The sequence below is a fragment of the Hirundo rustica genome, chromosome 9 (assembly GCF_015227805.2).
Source record: "Hirundo rustica isolate bHirRus1 chromosome 9, bHirRus1.pri.v3, whole genome shotgun sequence".
In the NCBI taxonomy this organism is placed as follows: Eukaryota; Metazoa; Chordata; class Aves; order Passeriformes; family Hirundinidae; genus Hirundo; species Hirundo rustica.
In genome coordinates, this window is record NC_053458.1 from 24,133,819 (window position 1) to 24,150,463 (window position 16,645).

General features: G+C 47.4%; 1 protein-coding gene across 1 annotated transcript in view; it reads right to left on the reverse strand.

Annotated features, from left to right (window-relative positions):
• Positions 1 to 1,363: 1,363 nt before the first annotated feature.
• COLGALT2 (collagen beta(1-O)galactosyltransferase 2) overlaps positions 1,364 to 16,645 on the reverse strand; it is a 29,668-nt gene continuing 14,386 nt past the window's right edge. Inside the window, exon 2 of the mRNA XM_040073131.1 lies at positions 1,364 to 1,478. Coding sequence (XP_039929065.1) covers positions 1,364 to 1,478 — 115 coding nt within the window. The remainder of the gene's footprint in view (positions 1,479 to 16,645) is intronic.

A 16,645-nucleotide genomic window follows, 5' to 3' on the forward strand; every position in this document is an offset into this window, starting at 1 on the left:
AGAGAAGAAGGAAGAAAAAATAAGGAAGAAAAAAAAAAAAAAGAGTTCCATTGCTGCCTTCATTATGAAAGCAAAACAGCATTAGTCACCTCAGGCAACCCAGGAGAGGTTTTGAGGGAGAATAATTCCAAGTTCTGAGCTGGCATGAGCACAGAAGGCACCAGAGAACAAGCAGTGCCACAGTTTCCTGACAGCCCAGCAAAGCAGCACCATCCCATGCAGGAGGTGCCGTGGCAGCAGAGAGGGGACCCCTCCAAACTGACCTGCAGCTCACTGACCCCGCCTGACCTCAGGTACAAACTCCTCTGCCCTCTGCCTGGCTGCAAATGCAGCCCCCCTCAGCCAGCAGAACCAGCAGAGCTGGGAAGTGAAGATGAAGGCAGCTTGGCCTCCCTGGGCATTAACAGGAATTGTTAACACAACCCAGGAACAGCTCCTAAATCTCCCAACACCCGCTCCCACAAGCCCCAGCATGGCAGCAAAGCCACATGCAGGGCTCTGCCCTCAGGATCAGCTCAAAAACGATGACCTTTTAACAAAGATGGAAGGGAACTCAGGGGCAGTTCCCAATGAGGAACAAAAATCCAGGACTTTGAAACAGTGCCAGCTAAGTCAGGGAAGGAGCTAAGAATTTCAAAAGCTTTTTGCGGAACTTAAGCAAAGTTTGGCAGGATGAAGGAAACTGAAGTCAAATGAAAGGATTAAAAATGCTTCTGAAACCAGCACTCCCTGGGGGTTCGTGCCACAAACTCTGCATCGCCGCAGTGAGAAACTCAAATACAAAAGCCTAAAGGAAGGGGAAACTGACGTAATTTTCCTTGATGGAGGAAACTGAAAATAGAACAAACCCAGGAACAGCTGATCTTAAAAATAAATAAAAATTAAAGTAATAAAAACCCAACACGCCATATTTCAAAGCAATGGTTCTGCAAGCATAATATGTGGAATTAAATCCAGTTCTCTGGCTCAGCACTTACTGAATATTTGATATCTCAGAACTTTCACAGATACTATGGAATAGGCTATAATTTCCCTGCTTCCTTGCAAATACAGAATGTACAGAACGATAATTTTAATTCCCCGTATCTCTTGATATTATTTGTTTACCATGCAAAGAGAGCAGCTGCAGATGCTAAATAACTGAATGGAAAATACTTTCTTCCACAAAATTCTGCATGAGGTGCTTCACCGAAGTGAGAGACCTTTCTACAGAGACCTTATCTCACCTCTTTCCCTAAGAACACAATTTTAACGGGACAGACTCCAAAGAGCAAATAATCCACTTGGACATTTAGTGCGACTCTTGATTTGGAAACAGAACCTCGGGAATTCGGGCTGCTCAGCCGAGAGCCCTCCCAGGTACTCACGGGGGTTCCTCCATGGGCCTCCACTCCACATCGTGGTACAGGTGCTGCACGTTCTTCAGCCATTCCCTGAGGATTGCTGTGGTGTTGTCCATGTTGTGGTCGGTGGCTGCCCTGGCAGAGCAAGAGAAAAGGAAGCACGTTAGCACCAGGCTTGTGACTTTGCCCAAACCCCTGCTTTACTGTCCACTCCAGCCACCAGAAAAGACAAGACACGCAGCTGGCAACTGAGTACCACCACCGTGGAAAGGGGAAGGGAACGAAGCCTGTGGGTTGACGTAAGAACCATTTAATAACCGAAACAAATGACTAAAATGTGCCACTAGTGAAGGGAAGGGACACAGTGCTTGCTGAAGAATGGCTTTTTTTCCATCAGGGTTGAGCTGAACAGACTAGAACAGGTTCACAACCCCGACAGCAATCCCATGGAAATGTTCCCATGGGGGCCACACACTGCTCTCTGCCTGGGATGCTGAAGCCTTCGGGTCACAGGACAAGGGAGCCAAGTCCCAACCCAGCGTCTGCTCCCCAGCTGCCTTCCCTGGGACCAGGGCTTTGCACACCCAGCACGAGGCTGTGTCAGATCCCACCAAAACTCCTGTCACTGAAAGGGCTGCTCATTTTTCCTAGCTGGAACGGGCAGGAAAACGCAGTCCCGTGGCAATGAACAGCTCAGCAAGCTCCACTGGGAATTTATAATCCCTTCATATTCCTCTTGGAGTATAAATAGTCCCACAAGGTCTGGTGCAGACAGTAAAGAGAGTGTGAAACACATCATTGAGGGGAGGCTGCTGGAAGCTCCCCTCAACTGCTATACAATTCTTGTTTCATCCTCCAGCTCCAGAGACCCAAAGGCACTTCTCAGAACATCCTCCACCTTGCTTTAAAGGCAGAGCTCTCTGCAGCCAGGGGAGAACATGCAGAAAGGAACCGCATCCCAAATCCTACAGCTACTCCAAAGCTATTTTAGGAAAATACCTCTACTCCAAGTCACCATATGACCCTACAGAAGAAAATCAGGACGTGAACCCTTTTCAGTTTGTGCAACAGGAACATACCATTCCCATGGGGTCTAGCCTGCTTTAAAGTAAAAAAGAACCAAGAACTTGGATTTTCAGTTTATTTATAATCGGAACACCACAATCACTTAAGGCCAGGAGGCTTATTTGTTGAATATTTATTCATGTCTGCTGAAACAATAAATAGTTCAGCAAGTGTAAGAAGCTGGTTCCCGTGTCATTAACTGCTCTCCCGTGACAGAGCAAGGCTGGGCTTAGTCATGGCTTCAGGGTTTGCTTTTGACCAAGACCCTGGCTCATGCTGCACTGTAGATCTGGTTTGCAATGACGTTTGAGCTGGACCAAAACAGGTGCAATGCTGACTCGGTGTGAGTCCAACTTGCTCCATGTGTTTTACAGATGAAGCTCATCCCCTGGAGCCCATTTTCATACACTTCCTTGGGCTCCCACACCCACCAAGGCACTTCACAGGTCTCACTCTGCTTTCCTCCCACGTTCCAGCTGCACAGTCAGCGAACAGCTCCAGAATTCCTAAAATACCAGAGAACTAGGGAAATGGCTTCACGTTCCTGGTCATCACTGGAGCTGCAGCGGCAGCAAGAAGGTGGAACTGGAACCACACTGCAATTGGCCATCACAAATGGGGCTGAGACAGCGGTGGGCAGCCTGGGGAACATCACAGCTCATCTCACAGCATCCTCTTTTCCAGGTCCAGACCAGCCTTAAGGACCATGGAGACCCTTTAAAGTAAGCACACAGCTCTCACAGAGTCAGGTCCATGTGCCTTTTTCCCTGAGCAGGCTCCATCCCATTCTTTCTAACCTCATCCCAGTCCTTCTAACCTCACATAGTTATCAGTAGGGACATATGAAAGGATTTGCTGCTGGGCAGGGAAAGAGGAAGCTTCAGCTACATACTTGTGAAACTAATCTCAGTTTTATGTTGGCTGCTCCCATCTCAGCCAGGAGATTCTTCTCCATTCAACTTACTGCACACACAAGCCCAAAATGTTTTAGATGGGGAGCTGTTTGCAGGGCTGTGCAATAGAAACCCAGAGCTCTCAAATGAAACACAAATTTCTGTGACAACATGAAAATGTAGAGTCATTCAGCCTCAGAGAAAAGGATTACCACGATGGAAGGCTGTTCCCTCAGTTGCTCAGAGTTGCTTCATGAAGCCCAAATCTCTGACTAGCAGAAGAAACCTTCAAGTTGAATGACAGCAATTGGCAGAGTTAGAGGAAGACCTTTGCCTCCCTAAGCACAAGGATACTCTTCCCATCACACCTGGAACACTCCATCCTGCTCCTGCTAAGGCAGCAGGCCCTTGACAGAATTTACCCCAGATGATACCATCAGCCAACATCCTCCAGCCAGAAGCAAGACGTGCAGAAGGGAGCTGAAGGGATCTCTACATCTACCCACAGGGAATCTACTGGAAGAAAATGGCATTTTCCAGCCAAATCATTCCTTGATTCTATGACTTTAGTGCCCAGGCTGTCATGGTGACACATGGAAGGTAAATTCACATCCCAGCAGACCTCTCGAAGACATGGATCAGCCAGGGCTCTGGCACAAAGGAGGAGCAGCTCTCTCCAGGACTATACACCCAGCAGCATTCCTAAGCCCAAAAGTCCTCAAAGGCAATAAAGTCTGTTCCATCCTGGATGAAACATGCCCTATGACTAGCAGTTTGGCAAACCTTTTTCTTCCAGCTTTCAGCTCAAAAAACCCAACAAAAAGGACAACAAACCAACACCCTGAAAAACCCAGACAACCCAAGCCATTTTTAATAAATGGCTAATGTGATGATTGGCTCTCGATGGTGAAGAAGAGGTGACTGACAGCTTTGGGAGGGGCCAGGCTTGCCTGATGCAACCCCAAGGGTATAAAAGCAGCATTTTGTAGATGAGCTTGTGGCAGTTGGTCACACTCCCAGCGCTGCCCTTTTTCCTTATCCAGTCCTTTGTTGTATTTGTTAAGGTTTAATAAACCTTGGAAAATTTTAAAGTGAACGTTGTTTCACACAACTGTTAGTTACAGAATAATTCATTTAAGATCAAACAGCGTTGGCACTGACTCCTTTTGTAGTATCTGAACCAGTCCACCTTTCCCCCCCGAAAAAAACAGCAGCTCTGGTGTTTGCAATAGCACTGGGTGGAAAAACAGGCACATACTTTATTTTATTTTATTTTTTTCCTGAAATGACAACCCCTGCACAAGAAAAACAAGCTAATTAAATGTGAGCAGGACTTCTCACTGGGAACAAGAGCTCCTCAAGCCCTGAGAGGCACATCAGGACACTCCACGTTACAAACACTCCTCCTGCAGCACTCTAGCATTTCAAGAAGCCAAGTACACAGCCAAGACTTCAGTTTGGTCAGGAGAACACATCACACCAGAGATGCTATCACCTCTGCCCACCTGCCTGTCCTGGACAAGTGTTTTTACTCCATCCTCTTATCCTTACTGGTTCACGAGCTGCACTTGACAGGATGAAGAGAGTGGATCACTGTAACCCAGCTCCACTCAGTTTACCAGGAGCATGGCTTGTCCACGTGCCCCTTAGACTAAGGCAGTGCCTGGATTTTTGGGTGTATTTTCTGAAAGCAAGTTGCTGAGCACAGCACCATTATCTGTGTGGGAGTCTGTCAGCAATAGTGTTGAACTGGCATCAGGTTCAAATCCTGGGTTTTTTTGCACGGACCATTTTCAAGAGCTGATTAATAACATCCAGGATTTAATTAAAGAAAAAAGGTCCCCTACAAGACTTACAACCTAAAGCCTGTGCAACACAACCAGGAAAAAAAAGAAGGAGGAAAAAAATTCTAATTCCTCCCACTCTTTTCAGAAAAAGTTTAATAAAGAGACCAGAACATACCTTCAGATGGACAACTCTACTCCAGTAACATGGCAGCTTTTTCCACTCAGATTTAAACCCATTTCCAATAAACAGAAATTAAATTTTTGAAGAGCTTGAGTGAGAATGCTCGTATAGGGGCTTATGTCAATAGAACTACAACACTTCAATATTTACTCTGGCTTTACCCAGGAGTTGTACCATGGACACAAGCCCTCATTGTTCATGCTCGGCAGAATACCCCCTCTCAAAAAACTCATGGATTGTGCACAGTGGAAAATCAAAGCATGTCATTAAGCACCTCCTGTTTAAATTAAGTAATGTGAGTAGCAGCATATGCAGAAAACAGCTCCTTTTACAAACTGTTCATATTTTTAGCTTGATAATGTCTCCTCAAATTATGTTCGCAAGGGGGAGTTAATTTAGGCTTTGACAGCTGTTCTCCTCTTTTCCTCCCCAAAAAGGGAATTAAAAATAAATCCGCCTTTTTCACTTCTTCACACTCTGGCCTGTTCTTCCCAGCTTTAGTTCATTCACCTCAGGCACTGGGTCAGATGAGAAAATTTTCACCTTCACCATCTGTACAGGAAAAACACCAGAGGACAAAATGCACCCTGTGTGCTGCTGGCTTGTCAAGAGTATGGGGTCATGCTGTGACACAAGTTGAGGCAAACTCCAGAGCCAGGGCCCTGCAGTAATTTTCCTACTGGATTTTACATTTACCACCTTCTCCCTTCGATAAACAGGGTGGGAGGGACAGCTTGGAACAAGGGTCAGTGCTTCTCTTTCAAGCAGTGCAGAGCTGAGTCAGGGCTGGAGGCAGCCAGCTTTCAAAAACAGAAGCTGTAAGGAGGCTCCTTTCCCTTTCTGTCAGTGTTTTCAGGAGAATATTGGGTGCACCCTTCATGGCTGTGAGAGCCAAATCTGGACAGCCAGGCTCAAGTGGGCCCTTCCCATCACTCCACTGAGAACACGCAAAGGATGACAGTGGTCAGGAGGCTGCTGATGCTGGGGCTGCTTTGAAAATGGTTCACAGGAAGAGGATGCACTTGGCTTTCCCCGGGTCCTGCTGCTTCCACACAGTACAGAACGAAGCTGCTAATGCAACCAAATTCCAGGAAGCCCCAGGGATATCCATTTTAACTGCCTCCCTTGCTTCCTCTCTGCCTGCAGCCAGGGATTCAATACACCCGTGAGGCTTGCCATGGGATGTGGTCCAACACTGAGTTCCACTGAAGCAAGAGCCATAGGTTGACCATATGCCTGAAACCCACAGGGTCTCCTCCAAAGTGAAGCCCAAAGCCAATGGAAACCCCGTCAGCAGATCGTTCCTAACAACTGTAACACAGAGACTGGTGACAAAGGCATCGGTACTTCCCCTTGGCCATCTTCCTGAGAGCTGAGCAGCACTAAAACATTCAGAGAGAAGTTACAGCTCACACCAAAGGGATGGAGGAAGCACATTTCTGAGTGCTCTGTTCCAGAACGTGTGCTAACAGAGGTGCTCAAATATTCCAGGACAAAGCTCAGCCCTCAGCAGGATTCAGCATCTTCCTGAGCACCTTCTGAGCTGAGCCAGCAGCAACAGGCACTGCACGGGGGCTTCCCCCAGTGCTCTGGGGAGACTCCAGGGATTTCAGCCCCCAGAGCATTGGAAAAATCCACACCACTTCATCCAGTTCCAGCCACTATTAATAGTTAACTCCGGCAGCCCCACGTTTTTTACCACAACACTAATGACACACCATGAACAGAGCACAGGATGGGAGTTTTAACATCTGAATTGTTTTGATCCTGCATAAAAGCCTTTGGCTTTCAGTCCCTCGAGGCAGCCCCAAGAGCTCCTGGTCTGAGTAGAGCTGAGCTCCTGTCACCCAGGCTGCCCTGCTCATGCTGGGTGTGAGATCAGCCTGGCCAAAAATAACTGAGAAAGCAGAGTCCAGCCACAGAGCCCTAATAGGAGTCAAACATAAATTTGGATTTAGATTTCCCAAAACAAGTGGTAAATAAAGTAACAGACGAGTCATTTCTCCTTGCTCTTTTTGTCTGAAAGCTGCCAGGCTTAGAAAACCAAGTCAAAATATAAACCCCACTGAAGCGGCAGTTTCCACTGTGAGCCAGGGATGAATTACCTGGACTAGAAAACAGTGCAGCTAGAAGAGACTGGAAGAGAAGGGATGGATCCTAAAGAGGAAGGAATAAAACTCAAAACAAGACAGAAGCAAAACACTTCTGAGGGATTTAATTTCAGCTGTGAAAATGTCTGTTTTTACCACAGATCAAGTCCCTGGAAGTATCCAAAGTGAGGCTGGACAGGGCTTGGAGCAACCTGGTCTGGTGGAAGGTGTCCCTGCCCATGGCATGGCATGGAACAAGATGAGCTTTAAGGTCCCTTGCAACCCAAACCATTTGATTAGTCTGTTGTATGATTTTAAACGGAGTTACTGTCAACTACTCCGTGTTCTCCTGCCCAGAATCTTCTCAAAAAAAGCAACAAACCAAGCAGGAGCCCCTGTATCCTTCCAAACACTCCCCCACCAACAGGCAAATATGGCTCTTACTCATCCAGCAGAGATGAAACTCAGGTAATAGATGGGGTTTTTTTAGGTCTGCCAGCCCTACCTCACATCTGTGAATTTGAGACTTGGTATCTCAAAATTCCCAGGTACCAACGGGATCAGGGATAACAAACCATGAGACAGCTCCAATAATGTAGTCCAGAGACTCTGAATAGATCCAAACCATCTAAATCACTTATTTTAGTACAATTATGCTCACGCACTTCATTAACAGGGCCTGAACATTCAGCCCAAGTTCAAAGAACTGTTTAAGCATTTAAATAAGTTGCCAAAATTCCAACGTACGTATAAGACTTCTTGGCTTCGTACGGATTTGGCATTTGTTCTAGGGTTTCCTTAATTAAGGACAGACTTTTGGAAGCACCTTCTTTTGTTTTTCATTTTCACTTGGTCCCCAAACCACCTGGGCCCAGATGGGTGGCAGGGAGTTGCGTGGGAACGTGGACGCAGCTACACGAGCAGTGCTGCTCCCCAGGCTGGGCAGCTGTACAAGAACAGGACCTCAGAGCACAGGAATGCAGCACACAGGGCTCCCCTCTAACTCTTTCCCCGTGCCCTTCAGCAGCTGTGGATAATGGATTTTGCTGGCAGCAGCACTGATTTTAAAACCTTCAGCAGTCTTCCAAGTCCAAGTGAATGACTCACAGATATATGTGTGTACATACTTCTGTACACACCAGGATTTTTGCTCTCTCCATGCTACCTCAAGAAATCACTCACTTTCTTGTCCCTCACTCCCCATGACTGAATCATGGAATCCCAGAATGATGTGGGTTGGAAGGGACCTTAAAGCTCATCCCGTTCCATCCCCTGCCATGGGCAGGGACACCTTCCATGATCCCAAGTTACTGAAAGCCCTGCCCAGCCTGGCCTTGGACACTTCCAGGGATCCAGGGGCAGCCACAGCTTCTCTGGGCAATTTGTGCCACGGCCTTACCACCCTCATTGTAAAAACATCTTCCTTATATCTAATCTAAATCAACCCTCATGGCTCGCTCATGTCAGAAGTCAAAGAATTCCTGTGTAACAGCTTTCCTGGCATCCATGCAATGGGAATTCTCTTGCAGTGCAAAGGATGTTCCTGCTACTTCAATCCCAAGTCCTCTCTCTGTCTTGTTTTAATCCTCACCATGCTCACCCTGCTGCTAAACTTTAAAGAAACAAAAACCAGCTGCATCTTGTGAGTATTTCCAAGCAGACTTGGCTTCAAGGGAACAAGTCCTCTAAGGGAAGCCCAGGAAATCGCATACATGCAGGAACAGGGTGGTGACTGGCCTCTGAAATCAACTGTTCAAAGGAAGAATTAATTGCAACAGTTGTGTAATTTCTGAAAGGACAGCTTAATCCCAGCAACTAACTCAGACACCAGCTGATGCAGCTGTTTGAGATTAATGTAAGTGTGGGATACTAGGAAAGAACCACTGGGATTTAGAAATGTTCTTGTCTCTGCTAACAAAAAATGGACGAGTTTCATAGTTAGGTGCTCAGCACCACTGATTTTTCCATGGTCACACTGAATATGGGCCTGTACCACATTGCCAAGGGTCCCCCAAAACAGAAACACCTGAAAAGCTCTGGTCTCTGCACCAAGCCCGCAGATAGAGCAGTGCAAAGGTCCCAAAGCCTGCTGCACTGGTGAGAACACTCACACCACCGACCACCAGACACCCAGCAGGGAGGGAAACACACACCCAAACCCTTCAGTAGCTTACTCTTTTAATTTATGTTTTTGGTTTTTTTTCCCCTGGACAAAGTCAGAAGCTTGTGCTACAAGTACCAATAAGCACGCAGTGCTTGCCTCCCTGTCCCACACCATCCAACAGGAGCTTTCACCAGTTCTACACAGAATCATAGAATCACAGAAGCATGGAACTGTTTGGGTTGGAAGGGACCTTGAACTCATCCCATCCCTCCCCCTGCCATGGGCAGGGACACCTCCACTAGCCCTGGTTTCTCCAAGCCCATCCAGAGACAAAGAGGATTAGCTGAACACAACCAAGTTATGTGGGTGAGGATGGGATGTTCCGCTCTTCCCAACTGTATAAGAATGTACCCTTCCAGGCAAGACACTTTTAAGAACCCTTGACTAAAAATATGAAATATGACTTTATCACAAATTGGTTTTCATCCCAACATCCTACAAGACTAAAAGTAATTTCAACACACAGAAACACATTCTTGCTGGAATACTGCATAATTAAATGACTGCAAACAAGTAATTTTTCATCTTGTCCAGTGCTGGCTGAAAGAAACAGTATAAGAAATGAGGGAATCAAATCAGAATATTTTAATTCATACAATTTAGGAGTTCAAGCAGCAATAAGAAACACACCAAGCTAATTCTGGAGCAAAGAACAACTTCTTTGACCAATTGAGAATCTGCTTTGTGATCTGGAAACTGGCAGGATGTTTTGTGTGACACTGGAGAGCTTTATACTGTAACTGACCCTTTCATGTGAAAATTTTGCTGATAGGCAACAATAAAGCCATTCTGCACAAAAGTGGTCAGACAGCTTTTCTTTGAGGCCGTCACAAACTTAAAATAACAGAGTAAGAGAACAAGAGGAAGAGCTCAATGAGTGCTAGCAACAGTTTTCTCTGAGATGAACCCCATACTGAGCGTTTGGAGAAGAGGTCCAAAAGGATTTGGAGTAGAGAAATGTAAGAATAGGCCATAAACTGCTTTTCCTACAAACAAAGTTGGAAAGGACACTTGGCTATCCAAAAGGATTTTGCCTCTGGAGAGAGAAAACCAGCTATGTTTAGAATGACAGGAGATGCTCAAAATGAAACAGTTAATGAAGACCAACACTACTCCATATTTTCACATCAGACTCCCTGGAACTTTCAAACTTTATCCACAGCTTGATGCAAAGGTCACCGAAACACAGATTTTTTTTTCCCTGCAGCACTCTTCAGAACACAGCTCACCAGCAGGGCTGAGGGAAGCCCCTCACTGAGAAATTTACAGTTTTCGTTAGAAGGCTTTCAACAACACCCCCATGCAGACCCTGCAACAGGACTGCCACCCCAACAGGTCTGTTTGAGGTCAGCTCTGAGTTCAGGGCTGATCTCCATCCACACTCTGTGCCTCTCCAGTGGACCAGGAATTCCTTTGTTGTTGCTGCAGGCTGAATAGGACGGTCAACAGGACGAGAGCAGCAAGCCCTCCAGAGCTGTCTCCAGCAGGCTGCTACCTGCCTACATACTCAGGTGCACAGACATCCTGAAGAAAACCTTGATGGTAAAGCATTCAGTGTGTGCATGACAATTCCTGAAAAAATGTGGCACAAATGCTGGGAGACGCCTTCCAGCTCAGCAGGGCTGGATGTGTGTATCCAGGGATGTGCTCACTAAGTAACAGCTTGAAAAATGCCACCTTCACAGGCTTTGCAGTCATGTTGCAGGGGTCCACACTGGACCTGCAGAGCTGACTGGGAACGCCTCGTTCTTTTCTGTACCCACCTCTGAGAAGGCTCCTTTGACCAACACAGAATATGCTGAGTTTGAAGGGGCCCTAGGATCATCCAGTCCAGCCCCTGTCTCTGCCCAGACACCCCCACAATCCCACCCTGTGCATCCCTGAGAGCGTTGTCCAAACGCTCCTGGAGCTCTGGCAGCCTTAGGGCTGTGCCCATTCCCTGGGGAGCCTGGGCAGTGCCCAGCACTCTACGGGGGAAGAACCCTTCCCTGATCTCCAGTCTGACCCTGCCCTGGCACAGCTCCAGCCGTTTCACTGTCACTGGTCACAGAGTGTGAAGAGATCAGGACTTGCTCCTCCCCTGTTCCTCGTGAGCTGTACATCAGAGGAAGCAGAGGCCACATGTGCCCCACCGGTACATGTCCATTCCACCAGAAGAACAATCTGCCCTTGCTCACAAAGGCCTGGAAATGGGGAGCTAGAGGCAGGAAGAAAGTCTGGACTCAGACACGGTCCCAAGCTTGGGACTGCCCTAGTGCAGCAGCCTCACCAGAGTCACCCAGTGCAATACCAGCAATGCATCATCCCAGAAGCATCCAAGCAATTCCCAGCAGGCTGGGACAGTTCCTTTGCACTCCTGGGGCACACAGGACAATGAGCACAGTGCGAAGCATTATATTCCTGCTGCAGCACCCTATGGAAAAGTCTAATTGCAAGAGACAGCAAGACAAATTGGAGGACATTTGGCTGAAGGACTCCTGCTCCGTGAGTAAGCTGTCCCCCAAGAGAGCGGGGGGACCAGCCCTGGGCTCCCGCGTCTGCTGGCAGCACGCACAGCGTGTCTGCCCACACATTCCCTGCTCCAGCGCCAGAGCTGCTCACAGAAATGAGCCTGGCCAAGCCCACACTACTAACAATCCCCTGGCTAATTTGCACTCAGAAATATGACTCTGCATTTCTCCATGAAAGGGCTCACTGTCCGGGCACGGAGAGGGCTGCAGCAGGAGCATGTGCCAGATGAATGGATTGTTACAGACACATGGAGCAACCCCAGTGCCGCCGTCAACACGCACAGGGCTGCTGTCAATCCAACATCGTGCTCTCACACAGGGAGCTATGCCAAGTGTAAAGGTTTGGACCCTGAGAGAGAGCTCCAGACTTGCCTTACACAGGCAAAAGCAGTTACAACAACTTTTTTTCTCACCGCTTCTGCAGGGAAACTCTTTCCACTCCAAGGATCTGCAATGCTCCCACCAGGAACGGATGATACAGAACACAGACCACCCTAAGCCCAGTAAGGGAGGGTAATTCCAACCCTGCCCCTAGAGCTGATTACCCCCAGGGTGTGTTGTACCAGGTATCTTACTTATCAGTGTTGCCCAGAGCTGTGGCTGCCCCATCCCTGGAAGGGTCTGAGGCTGGATGGGGCTTGGAGCAATCTGGTCTAATGGAAGGTGTCCCTGCCCACAGCAGGGGATGGGACTGGATGGGCTTAAATGTCTGCTTCAATCCAAACCCTTCTGTCATTCTGTGATTACAGAAGCAGACAAAGTCAGTGAGACTTTTTCCAAAGGAATCCAACCTCAGGGTAGCTTGAGAACAGTAGTTTTCAAACTGTGATCAGCAGATGTCTGTGAACTATTTCTAGTTTGCTTGTGAAAGGCCATAAAAAAATCTATCATACCCAAGTCAAAGTTTGCTACTGCACAGGAAAAGCATGTTGGGTTTACGCTCAGCCGATGGAATACCATTGCCCTTTCACTGCTGCTGGAAGGGTCAGAGCCAAAACCCTCCCACCCGCTAAAACCTCACTGTGTGATCCCCAGCACTGTCTCAGCAGGCAGCACAATGAGCTGTCTGTGCACCCAGAAACTCACTGAGCTTTAGACACTAAGAATAACTTCAGTTTATTCTTACAGAGCAAGATAACAGGGCCAAAGCTGACACAGGCACATCGTAAACACTCCTGCTCTCCTCAGCGGGCTGTGAATTACTGGCTTCTTGCAGGAAAACTGGGCAGCTTTAAGGATGATAAAATCCCAGGTGTTTATAACATAGTATAGACACAGAGGAATAGAAACTGAAGTATATTTCTTGACTGCTTCTTCTACAGCTTCTGTACAAACAAGTCAGTTACCTTTGGGATGAGAAACATTAGCACAGAATCTGCTTTCAAAATACAGTCAAGAGGTACAGCAAGAAAAGTCAACCATGGATCTGTAACAAATTCTTCAGGAGGAGAAGAGCTGCCATGTTTTACGTCTTGTATCTCACAAGGGAGCCAGGCACTGCCCTAGATCACAGCAAGCCTGCATGCAGGCTGGCCTTCCTCCTGCTGCTGGAGCACCTCCTCTTCCAAACCACAGGGCTGTCCCAAGGGGCAGCCAACCCCACTGCTGCACAGGGGCTTTCTAACATGAACCCTTGGACTGGTAACTCAGCACCACAAGACAAGAATCACAGAAAGAACCTCTGGAGGTCATCATGTCCCCCTTCCTTTTGCAGGGCCACCAAGACCAGATTGCCCAGAATTGTTCTGGATGGCTTCTGAATGTTTCCAAGGACGGAGACTCCCTTCTCTAGTGACCAGCGATAGGACATGAGAAAACAGAGTGAAGCTGCAGCAGGGGTAGGTCAGGAGGGACTGTTAGAAAAAGGTTCACTGAGAGGGGTGTCACTGGAACAGGCTCCCCAGGGAATTCATGTCACCAACCCTGTCTGAGCTCAGGAAGTTCTCAATGAAGGTCTTTGTCACACAGTTTAGTTCTAGGTAACACTGTGAGGGGCAGGGAGTGGGACTCCACGACCCTTAAAGGTCTTTTCCAACTCAAGGTATTCTGTAATTCAATTCTGTGTTTCTGCAGGGATCAGTCAAGTCTGCAGGCAAGGGAAAGGTTATCCTCACTTTTACAGCTGTGTCCATTAAGTCCTTTCCAATCTTAATGATTCTATGATTCAAGGCTTTGCCTAGAGTACAGCATGAGGTGAGGCAAGGAGGGGGACTGACCTGTCCTTGGCCAGCCTGCCCCCTCACCACGCAGCCCAGCAGCCCTGGGCACCCCAGCCCAGCCTCTGGGCCAAGAGCAAAGGAACGAGAACACGCTGAGAGAACCCAGGAGAAATCCTGGTCCAAGAGCTCCAGGTGAATGCTGGGGAGAGCACAGCTCCACAGCTCAGACATGGATCCTAACCTCCAACATGGGCTCCAGGTGCCCTCTCAGGCAAGTCACATCACAGCCAGTAAGAGATTTGCATTACTGATCTCACTGAACATCGTCACCCACTGAGGCTTGTTCTTAAGTTACTCAGGTACATGGCTTCAAAACACAATTGCAAGTTAGCCATGTACCAGATGCTCCTGGAAATAGAGGCATGAAAGCCACCCATACTCTCTCCAAGTTCATCCCAAGATATCCAAGGTGCTGCTGCTGGTGGGAGCCACCTGAAGGAAGCCAATATTGCCCACAAAACATGTATCCCAGAATGCTGCTGCCTGCCATATGGTCAGGAAATAAAAGGAGATGATGAGTGCAGCTCAGGACAATCTGTCTTTAAGTCAAGGCATATGCACCAGCTTTACAGTTTGTGTTAACATTAAAAACAACCATACAGAAAATGTAATGCAAGAAAACTAAAAATAAATAAATCGAATGCTCAGCCTTGTTCCAACTGGCTTGCCACTGTCTCTGAATGGTAAAATGGCAAATGACTGCACAGCTTTCACCTCTGCAGCACGGAAAAGGTTTTCCCAATCCACAGGATAACCATAGGAGCAGACAGTTTGGGAGCCAGGCTGTCATTCTAGTGGAGCACACCTACAGAACAGCTGGAGAATGACTTTGGAGAAGGGCCTGGAGCGACAGGACACAGGGAACGACTTCTCACTGCCAGAGGGCAGGGACAGATGAGATATTGGGAAGGAATTCTTCCCTGTGAGGGTGGTGAGGCTCTGGCACATGGTGCCCAGAGAAGCTGAGGCTGCCCCATCCCTGGAAGTGTCCAAAGCCAGGCTGGACAGGTCTTGGAGAAACCTGAGATAGTGGAAAGTGTTCCCGTCCATCAGAGGGGGTGGGACTGGCATGAGCTTTAAGGTCATTTTCTGTGATATTACATAACATTGCACTCACCACCCAGGCTTTAGGGACTTACTCATGTCCCCTTTGCAGACTTAATTAATTCAGACCCCATTTCCAAGCACTTCAATGCCTCCAGGAAGCTCAGGCTCTTCACCACATCATATCTTCACTGTTAGAGCGAGTTTGATGTTCGGGGTCTGACCTTCCCTCTGCATCCATCTTCCCAGCAATTTGCAGACCCTCCTCCTCAACCTCTCCACAAAGCATGGTCCCCCCACCACCCAGGCATGCAGAGGTTGTGTGAGGCACCAGCCAGGGTGATGCCCAGGGTGCAGTTTGTTCCACTCACGCTCCACAAAGTGGCACAGCCAGAGGATAAAGCATCCCGGTTGGTCAGACTCAGGATGTATCAGATTTTTGCTTTTCCAAGGATCATCAGAGCTTCAGAGAGCACCCATGGAAAGTAACCCAGACAGAAATCCAAAACTCATTTAACCTCCCATATCGTGGGATCAAGGAATCGGCAACAAAAAAGCAGAACTGAAGCGTCAACACCGGAGATCCGACCAGCTCTTCCCTCTGAGAATCAGCAGTTAGACAACACGACCAAAGCATAATCCCTGTGAACCTACAAGACACACCTACAACACACACTATTTAACAACATCAGACCAGACATTTCCCTGCTGCAAATTCACAGCACACAAACACAGTAAGTTTCATTACTCTCTGCCTGGCACAGGTTTCCCTTGGCATAAAGGAATTTATGCCAAACTTTGCTTTCACCAACACTAAACTAACACTTACAGTCATCAGTGAGTTATTTTAGAGTTAGACTTTGCTGAAGCCAGCATGGAACTTGAGACTTCATCATTTTGGCCTAATTTTCCTCAAGTAGCCAGTTACCCTGGAAAACAGAGGTTCTCTGAATTGCATGGAATGGTATACTGCTTGAAAATAAATGGATTACATCATACTTGCTGGCAAATGGTTGAAAATGTTTTATATATAATTAGGAGAATAGAAAAACAACCACTGCAGCCAAGCAGGGAAAAATATATTCAACATTTACAGATGAAGTAGAGAGTTTTCCTGGATGTAATTTTGTCCATCCCATTTCAGATGAAGAAACAGCTGAAAAGGTGACAACTTCATATGCTGACAGGATTCTGAATAAGGAGGGAAGGAAAACACAACAAACACCACTCTGCTAGGATGATATAATGAATTTATCAATTAAAATCTTCTGAAGTTTTTCCAGATAGATTTTACAGCGTTCTTGCTTTGAATGGCTAAGTGCATTCATCTGCAATGTACCTCTGGGAAT